The 20,514-nt window shown below is 31.2% G+C and overlaps 1 protein-coding gene across 14 annotated transcripts in view; it reads right to left on the bottom strand.

Annotated features, from left to right (window-relative positions):
• Positions 1-20,291, bottom strand: part of LOC129808301 (uncharacterized) — a 48,675-nt gene extending 28,384 nt beyond the window's left edge. For 2 of the 14 annotated variants that reach the window (XM_055858140.1, XM_055858194.1), the window contains exons 1-2: positions 19,843-20,212; positions 11,011-11,399 (exon numbers count right to left, since the gene is read on the bottom strand). In XM_055858140.1, coding sequence (XP_055714115.1) covers positions 11,011-11,059 — 49 coding nt within the window. In that variant the 5' untranslated portion in view covers positions 11,060-11,399; positions 19,843-20,212. Of the gene's footprint in view, positions 1-11,010; positions 11,400-19,793 lie in introns of all 14 variants that reach the window. The other 12 variants (XM_055858182.1, XM_055858196.1, XM_055858191.1 and 9 more) reach the window with 11 other exon arrangements.
• Between the last annotated feature and the right edge of the window lie 223 nt (positions 20,292-20,514).

Genomic DNA, 20,514 nt, shown 5'->3' with positions numbered 1-20,514 from the left:
GTTTTAGACGAGCAAAAAAAATATCATGAAGAATCTTGTGTAGGTATATGGATTGCACTTCTTCGTGATCTACTTTTTCTTTTTGCCCCTGTGAAACAGGAAGCGAATCTTACAATTCCAGATTGGGTATAATTCCAAATTATCCTATTATTGTACCCTATCTCGAAGAGAAGTGCTCTTTTTTATTTATTAACAAATGGGGAACAATAAATAAAAGAAATATCCAGTTGGCATATTTTGATGAGAAATTTATTTTTATACATCTTTTTTGTGGATCATTTTACTCTATTTGAATTACAAAAGTTTTTTAAACCATTTTCCAGACAAATTTGAATAAAGGCAAGCAAATGAGCTTAGCTTTGTTGCTGTGTAATTTCTCAAAAAGAAGTATTTTTAAGAAAATTCTTCTTTTGAATTGTATATTCATAGCAATTGACCTAATAATATATTTTGAAGATCACTATAATTACTCGTTGCTTAGAAAATCTAAGCTTTTGGGAACTAAGTTGTATCTCTATATTTGAAAGACCACCAATGCAGTTATTTATTATGTGTCGTGTTGCTGTTATTTATAATCGAATTCTGGGGGCAAATTCTGAGCGTTTATTTGCTATGTAGTAAGAGACTACATAGCTTCGTTGAAATGTCTCTGTGTGTGTGAGCCACAGGATGCCGAGCTTTTGCCACTTCACATTTTACTACCTACGAATACAGGCACTAAAACACTTTGGAAAATAGATGATACCTTATTGTAAATGTATTTTACAGATTCTAATCGAATTAATAGGTTTTCCGCGATTAAACTGCACAAAACTGTCTTTTGCGGAGCTGTTGTTTTTCATTTAGTCAACAACGAAAACACGGCGGTGACTGAGACAACTACCGCAATTGACGAAATTCAGTGGAGACACACTGATTGAGACTGAAAATCGCTATTTATTTTCCCGGTAATTATTTGAATTCAAATTGCATCTTTTTTTGGGAATGGGTGCATTAAATTACCCATTTTCTTCATTTAAAAAAGAAGTAAAGTAAAGTAATAAATAATTCCTTTATTTCTTGCAAAAGGTTTGTGGTATTTGATGATAAATAATTTAATTTCTGGCTATAATCGTTATAAAAAAATCCTAAAAATATCAAGAGAAAAAATAAAACGCTAATTGATAAGTCAAAAACAGTTTCAATTAAATTTAAATTTATTTACAGCAAATAGAGTTCGATCCTCGTACAAGAACGTCGTAAAACAATTAAATAAAGGCCTTGGGGTAGTTAACGGGTAATAGAAAACGATAAAATTCTGCATTATTTTCAAAAAAAGTTTTATGACATTTTGCTAATAAATTGACGGTTTTTTTTTAATAAAACTCTTTTAGAGTTAACAAAAATGCGGTCTACGATAATTCGTAATGAGATGTGAATTAATTTTTATGGGATAGAACCGATAGAACTATTTAATTACTGTTAATTTAATATGCTTGCACTGTACATAGGCAAATTTAGGTATTAAAGCTTAGAAGCTTGCGGGTATTGAGAAAGACAAGGAGAAAAATTATTAAAATTCTATTATAATTTCTTATATCTTTCTTTTTTAACAACTTTAAAAGACAAATTGTTATTTCTAAAGGATTTTTCCTTTAGAAACTTCAATTTGAAATTTGAAAGCAACATTAAGGCTTAATATAGTTATTTATGCAATCTTTTTATAGCTTTTACTAAAACCATATTATTGGGATTAAAAAACTCTTAAGTTAGAAATAATTTTTCTAATTTCATTTGTATTATTTATCGGAAAATCACAATTATCAATTAATTGTAAGTTAGTTATTGAATTTTATCTATACTTTATTTATAAATTATATTTGCATGAGAAAATTAATACTCCCTCTGTCCCAAAAATGTCGTACATTCTTTCATATAAAATGTATTAGCAAAAGTATGAGTTTTTTCGGGACGGAGGGAGTATTAGAATTGGGCATCGTTCATAAGAAAAGCTTTTTTTTTTGGTAAATACTCTATCATTATTTATTGTTTATTGTTTAATATGATATAATGCTTCTGAAAAACAACAAGAATATTGTTATAATATTCTAAAGAGATATTAAAGAGTTCTACTAATTTTTGTGTTAAGAATGTAAGAGTACTTCAGACAAAATGTACGTAGCTTGCAGAATTTTTAAGTCCTTTTTTAACAAACCTCGTGGAATAAAAACTATTTTTTATATTTATACATCTTTATAATTCTTTATTTTCACTAATTATCTTGATTAGTGAACACGAGACCTCAAGTCTTTAAATGTTTATATCTTCTAAAGAGGAAAATGAACAAGTTAATACATCAAAATATTTTATATCTCTTTTTTTTAATTTAATTTAATCTTCTCGTTCAAAGAAATGAGAATATTCTTGCTCCCTCTTTGAATTCGAGCAATAAAATTTAAGGGTTGCACATTTTTAAATAGGCAACCATACATCCATAAAAAATTAACCTTAGAAAAGAAATTTTAAATTCAAATAACATCGATTCTAAGCTTTCAAACGTTAGATGTAAAGAAATATTCTAATTTTGAGTGGACTTTTGCATACAAAAAATGCAATTTTAAATATGTGGAATTTGTGCATATATTTCATATAACTTTAATTATTTAGCATTTTTTACATTTACTGAATGTCTTCAACTATATTAAAGACATTTTTGGTCAATTTCAGAGAAATTTTTGCCATCTAGGCATGTCCAAGAGGTGCCTAGATAGCTTTTGGCTATGTAGTCTCCTAAGGGCCTCGAGTGGGTCAGTGGATAGAGTAGTAGCTCTATGACTGCGAGGTCTGGGGTTCAAAGCTGAGCAGCAGCAGAAAAAGATTTCTCATGCCATATCGGCTTTGAATTCGTCCAGTGAATGAATGAATAGTAATGTCAATGGTGCATATTGACAAAAAAGTGAACCGCCTAAACAATAGAGGCTGGTACGAGAACGAGTTTCGGCTTGAAAGTGGTACTTCAGTCGATACAAATATTCGCTGTCACTGATCCCAAACACACACCGAGAAGGGATGCTGTGACATAGTAACGGCACTGACTGCTCACAGAGCTGTGATATAGAGCGGCTACCCGTATCGGGGGATAAGATAGAATAGGAGTGGGGAAGCATAAGGGGCCCAATTGGTGGCCTGGATGCATCGGAATATCCGAAATGGAGAACTGACCCCTGGCAAAATCTTATCTTATGTAGTCTCCTATCTAGTCTAGAGTTGTCGCGTTTTCAATTCGTTAACCAACTTAACGAATCCCAGAGACTAGATAGGGATACGGCAATACTGAAAAATGTGTCTCGACTACACTCACACACATTCACCAGCAGTGTACATGTACAACTATGTAGTCAGACTACATATATGTAGTCTGACTAGATACGGTCAGAATTGGCCCCCTGGAGGGAAAAATCTTAACAAAATATCATAGAGAACAATAAATTCGTGTTCAGTAAATCCATCCTGAGAACACTCAATTTATTCATAAATTTTGAAAAATATTTTGGAAAGAATTAATATCGCTTATAAGGATTCTTTTTTTTTAATAAGGCTCAAAATTCAAAAGTTTTGTTTTCGATATTCCTTCCTTGAATAAGTTAAATATAGATGTTTGAAGAGTTTAGTGAAAACAAACTATAATAAAATTTAAAGCCTCAATCTATTTCTTTGTATTTAAAGATATTGGATTTTTAAATTTTTGATTTGCTGCATTTTGCTCAATATTTTCCTACTTATATAAAGCTTTAAATATTATACCGTAAAGATTATATTTTTTAAAGAAATATGTAGCCACTTTTTGATCAGCTTTGAAAGTTATCATATCTTTGGACAATCAACTTACAGTAGGATGGAGTAATCACTTATGAACGCTATACACTTATGGACAGGTTTCAAAAATCTTAAGTTCTTACCTAAAACATAATTCGAAAATTGACAAAATTGTTACTTACATCATAAACTAATAATAATAAAATTTGTTTTAGATAAGAACTTAAATCCATAAGTGATGACTCCACTCTTTACTCTTAAAGAATTTTCTCATAGCTTAAAAAGACAATCTTCAATTTTCTAAAGTTTTACAAGTATTTTATATGCTTTTTATATATTGAGAAATAATAAATATGTAAATTTTAGATTATTTTTTCATATGTAAAAGTAAAGAAAACCTGTAAATTTTCGTAATTTGCTTTAATTGTAATGCTCTGTTCGTCATGGCTTTTAGATAAGAAAACCTTTGAAAAATCAAAATTCACAAACCTTTCTTTCTCAAAAGTTTTCTGTAAATCTATCTCCAGAAGGTTATGGCTAAAGATTAGGGAAGACATACGCAAAACGTTTGAGAAAGAAATGGTATGCGATTTTTAATTTCATGAAACTTTCCTGATCTATATAAAGGAAATTTATTAAACAATCGAAATCATTAACCCTTTAAGTACGATTGGAACACCGGTGTCCCATGAAGAAAATAATTTTTCCTGACTATCCCAAGTTATTTTTTTCTTGTTTGTACGTAATTGCAAAGAAGAAGGTTTAAGGAATCTAGGATAGTTTTTGCAAGTTTCGAGCTATTTGCTATATAGTAAACATTTAAGCTTAAAAATGACGAATTTTTAAATTCTGATATTGAAAAATGTTTTTAGTTATTTTTGATACTTCCAATTTTTTTTAAGCAACACCGTTTTGGAAAAAGAAACTACAATACTCATACATAATATTTTTCATTAGACTAAAAATTATTATTCATTGTTTATTGTCAGAAAATTGATTTAAATTCTTGGGTTATTTTTGTCCCTATCGCTCGTAGAGGTAAAAAATGCACCGAATCAGATTCTGTTGGATTTTCCAAAGTCATATGTAACACATTTCATTGCTTTTGTTTTTCGGTTACATTTTTATAGTTAATATTCGGTCCGTAAAAAGTCTCTCGTCGTTAAAAGGTTAACCGAGATCATTAAACTGAACCGTTTATGATCATGAATTTATTTACCAGTATACGTAGTTTTCAAAGGGTTAAAGGATTATATTTATTATAATATTTTTAACTAAAAAGTATTTTAAACTAAACCGAAAATAATTTGTAAAGTAAATTTGTAAAATACGAATGTTGCAGTTAAACTAAAAAATAAAATTACATTTTCCACAATAAATAAGGGAAGATTGCCAGCGTTCACTGATTATCCTTAGTAATTGTTGCCTCAAAATAAAAAAAAAGAATCTCTACTTTTTATAACATTTAAGTATTGCAAGGATACATTGTGTTACTTCGTATTTAATTTATAGAACAAATCACTCTTGGAATACCTTATTAACAATTCGAGGAACAAACTGTAGTTTGCAATTACTCGTATTCCGCCTTTTCCTATTTGTTTCTAACTAATATAGGAGTGAGTGAGGCCCCTTTGAAATTGAGATTTTTCTCCTATTAAATGGAATTGAGCCTTATCATAATGTAAATTAGTTTTGCAATTGGTTTGCCGAGTTAAATTGTATCATAATAAGGTCTATTCAATATTCTGAAAGGAACGTCTATTGACACTTTAAGAACTCGTGTGAGTACCTATTGACACCCTACTCTGTACCATTTGGGATATGAAATTTGAACATCTCTGTTTATAGTAAAAAGTATATTACAGAAAAACGTTATATTACTTATATTTTACTAGATACATTAAATAATTTTCAACATTTTGACAAAAGTGTTAATAGGGGTTCCCTGTCGAACAGACGTTTCTTCGACCCTAGTACCTCACTTCCCCTTACCAATTGGCACAAAAATACCAAATAGTGTTTTGTGGCTTATATTTTTTTTTTACTAATTCTTTAGAATTTTTATAATCATAAGGGAAGGGTACCCTTATGCTATTTTCTTTCTCTTTAATTTTCTATATAATTTTAGGGCTATCAACTAATAAAACTATAATTAAGCCTTGAATTATTTCAATTGAGAATAAACGGTAAAACCGTAAAAATTACAAAACCGCTAGGCCCCCTAGAGCCAATTTAAATATTATTTATATAATAAATAAAAAGACTTTAAACTACGTTGAAAATATTTAAATGTAATGTCTAATTACTGTTCTTATCTCGGCGTCAATTAATGTAAAATAATTTATTTTAATGGAAGTAATTATAACTCTGTAAGAAGTGCCATAACCCTCGAGCTTAATTTTTCATAAAATTTTAATGCTTATATCGCAATAATTCTGCATGTAAATATATTTCTACCATAGTTATTAATACATCACCAATTTATTACAGTTTCTTTATGAATGTAACATTATTGTAATTTCTTGAATAGCACCATTAGCACTTAATGTGAAAGAAAATTGCGGGAGAATTCATTAGAAAGAATTCCTTATCAAAATGTAATTTGTAGTTATGCATTGATAATTTCAATGAATTTATGTAACATAAAAGATATGAATAATAAGTTCAACAGAGCATCTTTTCCAGAGCTGAAAATCAGTCCATTGTATAGTATTATTCTTCTTTTTTTTAATATTTTTCTTTACTCAACAAAATGACCCTGATATTGCTTTCAATTTGCAGGATTTATTATTGTATTTGAAATTTTATCAGCAGGGAATATCTAATATGAAAAATTTGTATTAAGAGAAATTTGAACTGAATTGTGTGTTAATGGAAATCGTCAGTCATAAAGACTATTAGATGATTAAATTGGCAAAGTAAGGTATTATCGAATGAATGCCATTAGTTTCAGATGTAATTCAGAGCTAATCCTTTTTTTCTTTTCTTTAAAATTAGCGTGAGAGACACGATATTTTGAGTGAAGTTAGAAATGCGGTCTCGAAACTGAAAACTATTCCACTTTTTTCTTCACTAACGCAACTAATAGACTTTAATTAAATGTCTGTGACAGAAAAAGAGAGGCTCTCTGAATGGAAAGAAAGCTGATAGTTTTTGCATCATACAAAGTGTTTCAACTCGTTGACATTTTCATCTTCAAAAATAGTCAATTTTTTAACGCTAATTCCCGTATAATTTTAATAGTATCCGTTGCCACACTAAAATGTGTGCTACAGAAAAGGAGGGATCTTTAGCAAGAGTATATATTTTGAATATCATAGAGAGTCAAAGAAATTGATTTATGTGGGATATTTGGACTATTACAAAAATTAACGCAATCTGTGGTCAGAGTTTTGTTGGCTTACGCGATCTCGAGCACTTATCCAATTTCCTCTTCAATGACGATTAAATACTTTTTGACGCTTTTTTGTGTGGTCACCTCGCATTTTCGTCACCTTTTCTTTCTTTTGGGCAGTAAATGCCATGGGGAATCAAGGAAAGAATGATGAAAAGGTTTTGTTAAATGAAATAGCATCAATTCATACTACAACTGAAAGTTAGATAGACGAAAAGTTCAAGAGAAATTTCAATTAGAGCTTAAATAAAAAATCTGAAGCACATTTTTTTTCCTCCAAAAGGTATTGAGGGACAGTTATATATATACAAAAGACCTCGTCAATTTTTTTGTACATAGAAATATTTACAATTTATGCAAAATTGACCCATGAATATTATGGTAGAAAAAAGAATGTGGTGTTATTTTTCCACCAGAAAGCTGATCACTGATCACTTTCAATTTTTTGGTCATTTCGAAATCTTGGTTGTTCAAGAAATCTTTTATATTAAAATATATATATGAAAAAAATACATTAAAACACTTTCGATTTTTTCTTTAAAAAAGATTTTCTGTCAATGTGTGACTGCTAGCAAGTCTTGGGAAAGAATAAAACAAAAAGGCAATTCCGCACACGCAGAATTGAGATATGTTTTGAAATTGATTCCAAAATGATCATTTTCATGTTTGATTCACATTTAAAAAAACACAAGACTATTTGTTTTTTTTTTACACATTTTCTGTTTCATCTTCCAAACAAAAATTGAACAAGAACTGAGGTAAAGTATGAAAAATTTCAAATATAGCATGTCCTAGATTTCTTTTCTTGATCATTACTTATAGTATTTTTGCTCATCTTGCAACTTCATATCAATAGTTAAGCATGCGAAACGAAATAAAATGCAACGATGGAACATCAAAACATTTTATAAATGAAAGATTTCAATTCATTTTGCTCTACACACCAATGATTTGCATCTTCATGGGCTTCCCTAAGCTCTTTTGGTTTTTTTTATTGTTTAGATTTTTATGTCAAAGAAAAAATTTATATGCACAGATATATATATATAATTTTTTTTAATTTAATATCCATACCCTCCATACCTATTGAGATATCTAATACTCAAGTTAGGCTAAGACACACAGTGTCTTGTTCACTTGTGAAAATTATTGTAAGTGTTATGTTGAGAAGATAGAGAGTATTGTAGAGATTTAAATTCGTCTGTTACAATAAAGGGTGGCTCTTAAAATTATCGTGGTTTTCAATAATAATCCAAAAGATTATTTTAGAGTAAAAAAGGTATTTATATGACTTCATAATTTTTTATGGAGATTCTTCGAATACACAAAAGTGTTATGCCCTAGACAGACTTATACGGGCTTCAGACTTAAAGCTCAGTCGTGTGGCTTAACTTCTGTAATTTCTTATCAATAAAGGTTATATTTTCAAAAATTTTGCTTTGAATTTGGATAATTAATAAGTGTAAATAATTTATTAGATTCTGAAAAAAACAATAAAATTGGTTGCAATTTAGGATTTTGGAACATTCAAGAACTGGGCTAAACCTCTAGTCTGAAGATCGCTTTACGGCCTAAGCCAAGAGACAGCTTGGTGGAAAACTGATAGGAATACATTCATTTGTTTATGCATTGATTCGTTAAAGTTAAAATTAAAAAAAAAAAGAATTGGTAAAAATTGGGATAATCAATAGAGCAATTCTTTGGTCTGTATAAACACTAAAATTATAGAAATTATATATAAAATTAACGTTTAAGATATTTAAAGGCAAAAAAATTTTCCTTTTGTCGACTTCACTGTTTTTAACCCTTTAACGACGAGACAGTTTTCGCGGACCGAAAATCAGCAATAAAATTGAAACCAATGAACAAAACCAGTAAAAGGTCTTATATCTGGCTTTCGAAAAGCCAATAGAGTCTGACTTGGTATATTTTTTTGTCTCTATGAACGATAGAAATAAAAATAGCCTTAAAATTTAAGTAATTTTTCTGACAATATTAATGAATGATAATTTTCAATCTAATAAAAAATATTATGTTTGAATATTGTAGTTTCTTTTCCCAAAACAGTTTTGCTTAAAAAAAATGGAAGTATAAAAAATATTTAAAATTAATTTACATTATGAGAATTTAAAAATTCGTAATTTTTTAGCTTAAAAATTTGCTATATAGCAAATAGCTGGAGACTTCCAAAAAATATCCTAGATTCCTTCAATCTTTTACTTTGCAATTATGTACAAACATAAGTAAAAAATAACTTTAGGTAGTAAGGAAAAATTATTTTCTTTATGGGACACCGGTGTTCCAATCGTCCTTAAAGGGTTAAAGCAACTATGTTGCATTGGTTGTATTTTTCCTCAATGTGATTCCTTCATAACACCTAAAAAAGAGATGGCAAAGCGTCCCAGCCTTGCGGAATACTCGAACTCACGAGATAGAGCTATCCGTGAATTATATTTTCGCATGTTCTCTGAGTGCATATCGGTTCATTAACGATTAAATACATTCACAAATCGAAAAATAATTTTAAACCAGAAAACTGGATAAGAAGTAATAACATACTTACGCGCAAATCAGACGGGTTAATCGATAAAAATAAATCAATTACGATTACTTGACCAATTATAAAAGAATTGATAAGAAATTGAAGTGATAAAAAAGTACAGATCTCTCCAAAACATTTAAATTTAACCAAATTGGTTAAAAAATAAGCCCTCCAAAATGATTAACCTTTAATCTTCGAAAATTTCAGAATGGCGAATTTTCCGGTCATAGGTAGGTATGTTTGGACGAAATGTTCGCCTGGACTTCCTCTTCAACATATCCCAAAATAAAAACAAATCCACGGTTGGAGAGGGGATACTTATGTCCACTTATGGGGGGTCATCGAAGACCGGAAGTCGATATCTCTTACTGTTTGAGTCAGGGGCATGACGTTTCCTATGTTTCCCATGTGTTTTTAGCGTGTCGAAAAAACTTCGGAGTTCATTCGGTGTTTTCTGTCATTGTGAGTACAAATACAAAATAAAAGCCAATTTAATATGGAAAGGGCAACCGAAAACCCCAAATTGGCAACCTACGCAGTTTCGGAGATATCTCGTGAAATGTGTACGAAAACGGGAAAAAATTTACGCTAAACTGGTCGCATTTTTCAGAGCTAATGTCACCCCCTGCTGGTTTGAGTTATAGCTCGGGAACAAACTTAAAGTCAAGTAAAAACAAATCCGAAAAAAATATTCCAAAATCGGTACTTAACCGATTCATTACCGATGATGACCAATGCACCCAGGTTCGAAATTTCAATACCTTTCCAAAAAAATCCAAATTTAACCAAATTGGTTGAAAAATGAGCCCTCAAAAGTGGTAATTAATTTATGATTTTTGTCTTTAAGACTATTACCTTAACCTTTAATTTTCATTCTTCATTTTGTGTTTTTTATTTTGTCACGCCCGAAATAAAAATTAATTTATTGAGCCACCCTGTGCTAAATTGTAACAGTTAATCCCAATGCTAGAGAAAAGCTAATAATTTACAGCAAGGTAGAAAAAAAAAGAGTCAAGGAAGAGACAATTTCTTCTACTTCTCTAACAGTTCTTCGCATGTTTTGCGATAATTAAAATTAGCTCTACATTAGTCTATGTCACAATTTGTTGATTAGATGAGGAGTTTAATTTAGAAAAAAAATATATATGAGACAGATATTTATTGGTAGCTCTACATCCTGAGGCTATATTTGCAAAATAGAAGAAATAGAAGCAATATTTTCGGTTAAATTATTTTTTCCAACTCTCTCGCAACATTGAAAGACGGAAAAGACACTCACTTGCAACACAAATGACCACCAATAGGCAGGCGAATTGTACAGATTTCATTATAATTTTTTGAAGTTTTCAGCTGCAATCTACACAATTTTTCACTCGATTTGCTCACTGTATTCTCACTGTCTTACACAAAAGTGCAATTTTATTTTCAAGGTGAAAACCAGGTTGATTTTCAGCTTTTTCCATCTAATTGCTCAGAAATATGGATGTTTTCACTCCATTGCAATGTCTCCACCTAAAACACTCTGATGCTTTCCTCTCGTGGACTAATTGGAAAGGAGCATCTCGTCACTTCTTCCACCAGCGTCTCTTTGGTCAGAAAAGGGGTTGGACACTTTTACTGCACTAAATTCACTATGTGTATTAAATAGCCAACGAAAATAAAAGAGATCTGAAAAGCAAATAAAACACACAGAGCAATTTGCATTTTAGAAATTGCAATTGGTATCAACGACACTTAATTGTAACTTTCTGCTATCTGGGACTCTTGGAAGAGTCACCGAGAGCAAGACCCCACACACAAGTTTTTTCTTCAGTAACACCTCTCGTGTCTCTCGATGGCTATGTTGGGTTAATTGTGCGAGAAAATGCAGAGAAAAAAAGACTCAATTCTATCATCAACTTTCAGCTTGTGGCGTGATTGCAGTCAAGAACTTTAATTAAAACATAATTGAAGATATTTGCTATTTGAACTGTTATTTCAGTTCAATAAACGTAAGTTAACGATTTTAAGTTCATATGCTGTTATTTTTTTTTAATAATAAAATTAAAACGACAAAGATGCTTTTGCAATGAGCAACTAATTAATTTTAATTTTAATGCTTTTCGCTTTCTTTCGTAAGTGACTTTGAGCTTGACAGAGTTTATTTGAATTTTGAACTTCCGACGACTTTCCCATTAAAGTGCCCAACTTTTTTAATAAATTAATACTAAATATCACCTTGTGGGAAATATTACGTGCATAGTGAATATATTATTTGTAATATAAAGTGAAAATTTAAGCGAAATTAACTAATTAAAATATAAGTGAAGCTTGCAGTACGGTGACTCTCGTATATATTTTTTCAAAACTTGTAAAACTCACAAAAATTAACCGTTTTGCTCTGAATAAGCATAAAATCTTATATTGTTGTTCTTAATCTTAATCGAAGACAACAACTGTAAATTGCACAATAACACTGCACAGATCATTTCTTTCATTCTTTAACCTCAATTGGTACATAAGACTTATCAGAATTTTTTCTCATACTTATTATCGATTCATTAACGAATTAAGAAAAACTATGAGGCTAAATTTTGAGTGACTCAATAAATTTTGTAAATTTATTGAGTAAATAAATATTATTGAGAAATTTTGTAAAACCCAGTCCCAAAATTTTTGATTATCAATTTGGAATTGGATGGGATTGCTCCTTCATTATTTTTTTTAATTCGGAGAAGTAGATTAAGGATTATCAAAACAGAAACATTTTTATGGTCCTAAATTGTATTTTGATCAAGAGCAATCTCATGATTTTGCAAAATTCAGATGCATATACAGTAGAGTCTCGCTATAGGCCATCGCTCTATAGTCCACAATTTATCGACCGTTGATTTCAAAACACTGATTTTAAGTTAGGTTATGTTTTTTAGTATGCGACATGCATAATTATTTTAATATTTTTGGCAAACTTTATTAAGTAGTTGTGATAATTGTGATTCACAATGAAGAGAGCAAGGACAAGTACCACAATCGCAAAGAAAGTGGAAGCCGTCGAGCAATTTCAATACTAAAAATCGTTGATAATTTTAAAAAATTACATGGACTATAGTGCGACCCAAGTGTCAAATTTGAAACCAAATATGGCCTATAGCGAGACTCTACTGTATTTGAATTTCATATAACTATTGTGATTGGAGCTTTTCAATCTCAAAAAAATGTTTTTAAATTAATTGTTTTTCACATATTTTCTCTGATACATTCGGGGACAAGGGGATAAATGATTGTTATCAAAACCATCAAATTTGCAATGTTTTCAATTGTATTTTAGTATTACAATTAAAAGCAAATATTTTCAAAATCAATCCGAAAGTTTCTTAATTTTTTAACAATTGTCACAATGGGTCAATTTTAATTCCCAAAATTTTGTTAAGGTATGAGAAATCTGATTTGTTTTCCTTAAGGGGTAACGTAGGTCCGGTGGCAGCCATAATCCCGAAAGCCAAAATCCCGAAAGCCAAAATCCCAAACGCCAAAATCCCGAAAAGGCCAAAATCCCGAAAGCCAAAATCCCAAACGCCAAAATCCCGAAAAGGCCAAAATCCCGAAAGCCAAAATCCCGAATTTTTAAAATCCTGAAAGGGATGAAATTATATGGAGGAAATTGCTTAAAACAATTTTCCAAGACACAGAAGATTTCCCTTTGCCTCCAGCAAGAGCGAGTGAAATCGCGGGAGTAGCTATGACACTTTTAAGAATTCGGGATTTTGGTTTTCGGGATTTTGGCCCATTCGGGATTTTGGCTTTCGGGATTTTGGCGTTCGGGATTTTGGCTTTCGGGATTTTGACCGGGACCCCGTAGGTCAACGACGGCGACAAGGATTAAAAAAAAAACAACATATTTTTCTCTAATATTTTTTCAACATAGTAAAATCATTATTCAAGCTCTTAAGCATATAAAAGTAACGGTGGCAGCCAAAATTCCGAACACCAAAATCCCGAAAAGGCCAAAATCCCGAATTTTCAAAATCCTGATAGGAATGAAATTATATGGAGGAAAATGTTTAGAATAATTTCCTAAGACACAGGAGATTTCCTTTTGCCTCCAGCAAGTGCGGGTACAATCGTGGGAGTAGCTGTAACACCTTTAAGAATTCGGGATTTTGGTTTTCGGCATTTTGGCGTTCGGGATTTTGGCTTTCGGGATTTTGGCGTTCAGAATTTTGACCGGAACCCAAAAGTACAACATTTAAGATGTGATTATCTGAGATTCTAATATTTTTTATTATAATTTTTTTTATTCAGCTATCTCTTGCATCATTACAAAATGTGTTCCAAATCATTGATTTACTTCAATTCTAATTTAAAAATTTTAAAAATTCACATTTTCTGACCTGATTTTCGGAGATCTTTTTGAAAAAAACTTATTGGATTTATACTTATTGGACAAGATTTCTCAAAGTTGGTTTGTCTGACATCCAAAAACCAAATATTTTCTCTTAGCTAATGTGTTAAACTAGGGGAAAGCGCGCTACCTTCAGATGATTTATGCTTCGCACAAATAATCTTTTTCAATGTTTTATAAATGAATTTGGGCCATTATAATATTATATTTTGATAGCTGGTCCAATAACTCAAATTTTCAGAAAAAAGCTATGAGTGAAATCCTTAAGGAGCATAGAGAAAAAAAAATGAATTGTCCAAAGCTTGAGTCGTCGGAAGGTAGCGCGCTTTTCCCAAGTCCTTGAACGAAGGATTTTGAAAAAAATTAAATTTAATTTTAGGGGAAATTTTATTCAAAAAAAAAACATTCTGGGCATATTTTACACTACGTTTCATCTTGTAGTATAAATTGTGATCAAGTAAACGTGAAATTCTTCATTCAAGAACTAGTTTAACCAGTTTAACTCATCAGCTAACAGGAAATATTTACCCTTTTAATATCAGATGACCGAAAAGTAAGTTTGAAGAAATTCAAAAATCGTGCCTCCTTTAGCTGGATTTTGAAAATTTTTAAATGAAAATTGCAGAAAATATCTTTTAAATGTACTTTTATATACCTAAGAGCTTGAATTAAATAATTTTCATATTATGCTAAAAAATAAATTTTGAAAAAATATTGTTTTTTTTAGCCTTCTTGGCCCACGAAGTAATCCCTTAACTGAATTTCTAAAAAAAAGAAAACAAATCAAAGGATATAAATAGAATATTTGCAAAAATGCCGAATATCTGACGATTTTATAGATTGTAGGAGAGAGTCGGTATTTTAGAGAGAGAGAGAGGCAGTTTTTTTTATTACCGTCGTTGCGGGTGACTGCACGTTTTTTCGCTGTTTTTCAACTTTACCCTCTAAAAGTGGATAGTTAAAGTGAAGGGAGGGGGGTGAATGGGTAAAATTATTTGTATTCAGTTGTTAGTGAATGGATTTTGTGCCACTAACATTAATTTTATAAAATTTTACTATGTTTAAAAAAAATCAAGAAAAAAGGCTTGCACTGGGGATAAGGTGCGGGTGACTTTGCACTTTTTAATAAATACTAAAAAATCAACAATTTCTGATAATAAACGACAATGAAGATCTTCAGTTCTAAGGGTAAGATGCACGAGATCTACAAGATGACGTGGTCGCCATCTTGATTTGACGTTTCTGTCCGCCATTTTGAATAACTGTCAAACCCTAAAACTAGTCCGATTGGGTTGAAATTTTAGTATGTTGTAGCTGACGTCAAGACCTTTTCAAAACGTATCTATGTTCCAGTCTACGTCAAGCATTTTCCTAGATACACAGGCTCAAAGTTTTAAATTTTGTAATACTCATATTTTGGCGGTCTTTATTTTTTAATATTCAATATTTGAAACCTAAACGAAATGCCTCAGTAACTATTAAAAATGGTTGAGACTTTTATTTTATATATTTATTTACTCTAACATAATTGAAAAAAAAAATAAACGAAAAGCACATTTAATTAATTTTTTTATTTTTCATCTTTGCGAAAACAGTTTTTAAGATTCTCAAACAATGCACTGTTATAAACAAAAGCATTACTTTTCTTTTTGTTTGTTTGTTAGATCTCATCGCCTAACAATAGCGCTGTCTTTTTTGTGATGGTTTTGATAAAAGAAGCTCCCTGTAGTTCTGTATTCATGAAAATGTCAAAATTTTGAATTTGGAGCCCCTATATCCAGACAATCACTTGACCTAGGTCGGATTTTATATATGTTCTGAAAAGGCCTTGACATCAGCTAGAACATACTAAAATTTCAGCTCAATAGGATGAGATTTTTGTTTTGACAGTTATTAAAAATGGCTGACAGAAACGTCAGATCAAGATGGCGACCATACCATCTTGTAGATCTCGGTCAGTTTATATTAAATTCCCACAAAATTGGATAATTTTTAACCAAATACTTCTATAATAAAGCTTTAGAAAGACCATTATATGCAATTTTATAACATAAATCATGCGTTTTTAGGAAGATAATAGAGAAAAAAAATATTTTAATAGAAATTATCAACAAAAACGAAGTGGATTATTCTAGCCAGATAAATTTAGATTGGATTTGGGCAATTTACTATTCTGAAATCGATTTCGGAATTGCACCTTCAGATAACTTTTTCACGGAGCCGTTTTTTGACAAAATACCTATATCAGCATTTCATTGACTATTACTGAAACTACAAGAATCTTTTTGAGGATCATTGTACCTTACTTGGTACATAACATATCCCTATATACTTTGACATGGTAGACCGGATCGGCGAAGACCATCAATAAGTGCTGGAATTTATGAAAGTCTTACGGACAGCAGAGTGCAAAGTCACCCCCCGAGTGCAAAGTCACCCGCAACGACGGTATATTTTTTGACTTTTTTGACAAAGGCAATATTTCCGAAACTCAGAAAATTATCTGGAAATTTTGTATAGTTCTTAGTATACTCACTAGTGGACTTTATTAAAATAATTCGATTAGAGTTAGTGTCACATTTAGTTAAATAATCATAGAAGAATCCATCGCGGCTCAAAATACCCGCATATCAAACATACAGGCTCTCCACTAATCTTTAATTTCGCAGTAAAAATTATCTGAATCATGACTCGAAATATTTGGTAACATGTAAATTTCCAAAATGTCAAATTTGCTAATTAACGAAAAATAAATTAACCAAATAAAATTAAAATCCATTTTAAAAAATGGAAATTTTCAAAATATGCATCCTAAACTTACAAACTATGTGTAACTTATAGTAGGGGGAGGCTTTGAACTTTCGCATACAAAAATGATGTTCAAGTTCAGTGATTTTTTCTGACTACCATGCAATCTGTATGGATTCTCCAACTATGCCAAAAAAATGTCTTACTTATAAGGTTTATAATCCCACCAAACAAAATTCCAGGAAATCCTTAGATTTTCCTCCAGAGGAAAATGAAAATTTAATGGCGATTTATCCGATAGATGAATCAAGTTTCTATTATCGCACACGATTCACGCCATCATTGAACACCCCATTTTCACCGTAAATTTTGCACCGGACACTAAAAGTTGCACATCATTGTTTAAAGGGAACTCTAATCTACTTGATTAAACCATTTTTATATAGAATAAAACATTTTAATATCACTTTTTTGGAACTTTTCTGAGAGATGTTTTATTGACATTAAAAACCATTTTTTTGATTGGTTCTACGAGAATTTCACTCCGGAAACGGTTAAATCTGATGAATACTTTCTTAAAAAGTCCAAATATCACCAAATTTACACGAATCAATAAGTTTTTAAAGCTAAAAATTGACTAAAACTCTGCAAGCGAGAAGACCACACAAGATTCCACCATTCCTCCACGGAGCCGGATATGCACAAAAACGTTTGAATGCGCACCATTGAAGATTTCTCTGTTCCTGCAGCTGCAGGAATCGGGATTTAGCTCAGATATTGAGCTTCAGCAGGTGAACAAGCTAAAATTTTCACAAAACAGCTTCTCACGGACAATTTCTTTTCTTTGTCATGCAAAACAACACAATAGTGAGGTTATGTCAAAGATTGTCAAAAAACCAGTTGTAAACTGTATGAGCTTATTGCAGATGTGATTCTTTCATTGCACATTCAGTTTGTGCAAGCTTGAAAAATATTTTTATATCAAAGAAATGCAAAATTGCTTAATAATTACTCAACTGCAGCCTATTTGAGTCAAATTACTTCTTGTTTATCAACTTTACGATTTTTAAGTTTTCCTTTTTAGTGGTGGATCAAATCGGTAGATTACAATAGATGTGAATATGAGGGATCGTATCTAAAATGAAGTTTCCTGGAAAATATCTGAAAGAAGCAGTCTTCTATATGCGATCGATGAATCTGAGTCAAGTTTGTGAATTTTGTTCCACCCACAAAAAGTGCCTGTTCAGCCTAAAAGATTTTTACATAAATATGATTCCTAATAACCCTTCTACCCTTTGTGATAGTAGTTTTTCAGAAAAGTGATATTAATTCTGCACAATCGTATGAAATATTGCACAGCAAAATTACAGTTTTGGACCTGTTTTTATTTTTTGTTTCCTGAAACTAGGAAAAAAGGATTAGACTCTCAATTTTTTCAGGAAAGATGGGATTTAAGGTTAGCTATTACAATATATAGCCATATGTGAGATTCATAAAGGAATATGGGAGAAATATGAAGTGTCTGAAGGTAGCGTATGTGCGAACGATCAAAGCCTCCCCCTATTACAAACTTCAGACAACTATTGCAAAAAAATGTGCTAAATGCGTTTACATTGGCGTTGCACTGTATTAAAAATAAAAAAATATTTCAATAAAATAATGATATAAGTTTTTTGGTAAATTATTTATAGTCTGTCCACTAAATAATGCAACTTGACTACTTCTCTGCTAAAAAATTGAATCACTTTTGTAAATGACACTTTGTAATCAGATCGAATTGTATTTTAATTAATATGAAAATGAAAAAAAAATACGCCATGTGGCCGAGAAATCTTTATCGGTAGCAAAAGGGTTAGCATTTTTTAGGTTCAACATATTTTCAGTCAGTCACTTCCTCCTGAAAGAATGACATCTTGAAAGCAGACTTGAGAAAGTTGATTAATTTACGATAGACCGCTAATAAATGTGTGTTGAATCATATAACTTTCGAAATACTAGAAGTATAAATCTCTGTTTATTTAACTGTTTATCAATTGAAATTAGCATCTAAGAATTGACTCTTGTGCTAAATAAATCATTTTGCTGTGACAGGAAGGTAGAGGCAGAAATTTTGCAACAGACAGGAACTGTAACAGAACACGATGGTCGTACATTAATTGCCTATTTCAAAAAGCTTAACTAACATTTTGCCAATGACCTTTCTGGTCACATACCATGTTCCATTGAGACCTCAAGTCAAAATAATTTTCATAACAATATTTTTGTTCATTTACAATTTACCATTATGAAATTAAACATTGAGGTTTTCACATGAGAGAAGGTACTTTGTTGCATTGAGAAGTATTTCAAGCAACATAGTTTTTTTTTTATAGTGTAACAATTGCTACTTAAAGAATGAAATCAATCGCTTTTACTATTTCAATATCTCCTATATTTTAATGTGAGGCCTTTTTTCGAGCTTTAATATATTCATAAATTGTGACACACACGGTAAAGCATTAACCCACATTAATAGTGTGTATGTATCTGCATACCACAGAGCTTCAGTTCACTCACAAGACGTCCAAATACCCGGATTTATCAGAAGAAAGTGTGAAATTTTTTTTTAAATAAGAAAATCCACCGATTTGAGTCACCAACTCAGGATATTTTCTCTGCCAAATTTGAAATGTTTTGGCTCATCGCAAAAATGAATAATCTTGCATACAATGCTGCATGTCATTAAAGTGTCTCAATTCTCATGAGATTTTCTTGAATTCCTAACAATAACAAAAAATTCAAAGCGAAAAATATGCCGAACGAATGATCAATGTGCAATTGTGTTAAATTTGTACTTTTAATTGAACGGCCATTTAAATTGTAACGAGATCAAAAAAAAAATAACCGTATATTTCACTTTCGAAAAACATTGAAAATTTTCAGTATAAAACAACCACAAGAAATTCACCAACAGGTTCCCATCGAGAGCCACTCTCGTACCACCTTCTTTTTCACCCGATTTCTCGCAGAAATTTTTGCTAAACGATAAAATTTTGCACAAAATCACAAACACGTGCTTTTTTTTACTCCACCAAGATATTTTCCTGCTCACTAAACGTGTTGAAATATCCTAAAGTGCCTCTTTCAAATTCTGTACATTGACGATATATATTTTAATATATGTGATACTGACGAGAGCAATTTAGTGCACTATATTGCTCTTGTCCACTATGCACGCAAAGTCACTTGCTCCGCCGCGGAAGGTCGTTTACACACTGACGATGGTGCTGAATGAGCAAGAAACAGCGGCAATCATTAAACTTCTTTCGATGGTGCGGCTTACTGACTGACTGGCACACTCCAAGTCTCTCTCTTTCTCCCTCCTCAACACCACGAGAGACTGGATTAGCTCTCGTCTCGAGCTTACAAGAAATCCATTGACTTACACCAGAGACCTGGCGAGATTATCTGGAGACTGAGTACAAGGTGGACTAATTCATCTGTCTCTAAAAAGTCAAGTTCCTTACAGCATTATTAAGGTGCATTTTCAATATCATTCAAAAATATTTGAATCAACAGTGAAATTGGTAAAATAATCGTGAAATTCAAAAGATTCCGTATATGGAAACTTTACGTAACCATCGATAGAAGCGCTTCATGCGTTTAGAGGGAAAT

This window comes from Phlebotomus papatasi, chromosome 1 (genome assembly GCF_024763615.1).
Source record: "Phlebotomus papatasi isolate M1 chromosome 1, Ppap_2.1, whole genome shotgun sequence".
Taxonomy (NCBI): domain Eukaryota; kingdom Metazoa; phylum Arthropoda; class Insecta; order Diptera; family Psychodidae; genus Phlebotomus; species Phlebotomus papatasi.
Note: the sequence above shows the minus strand (reverse complement) of the source record. Positions and strands in the feature narration are given on the sequence as shown.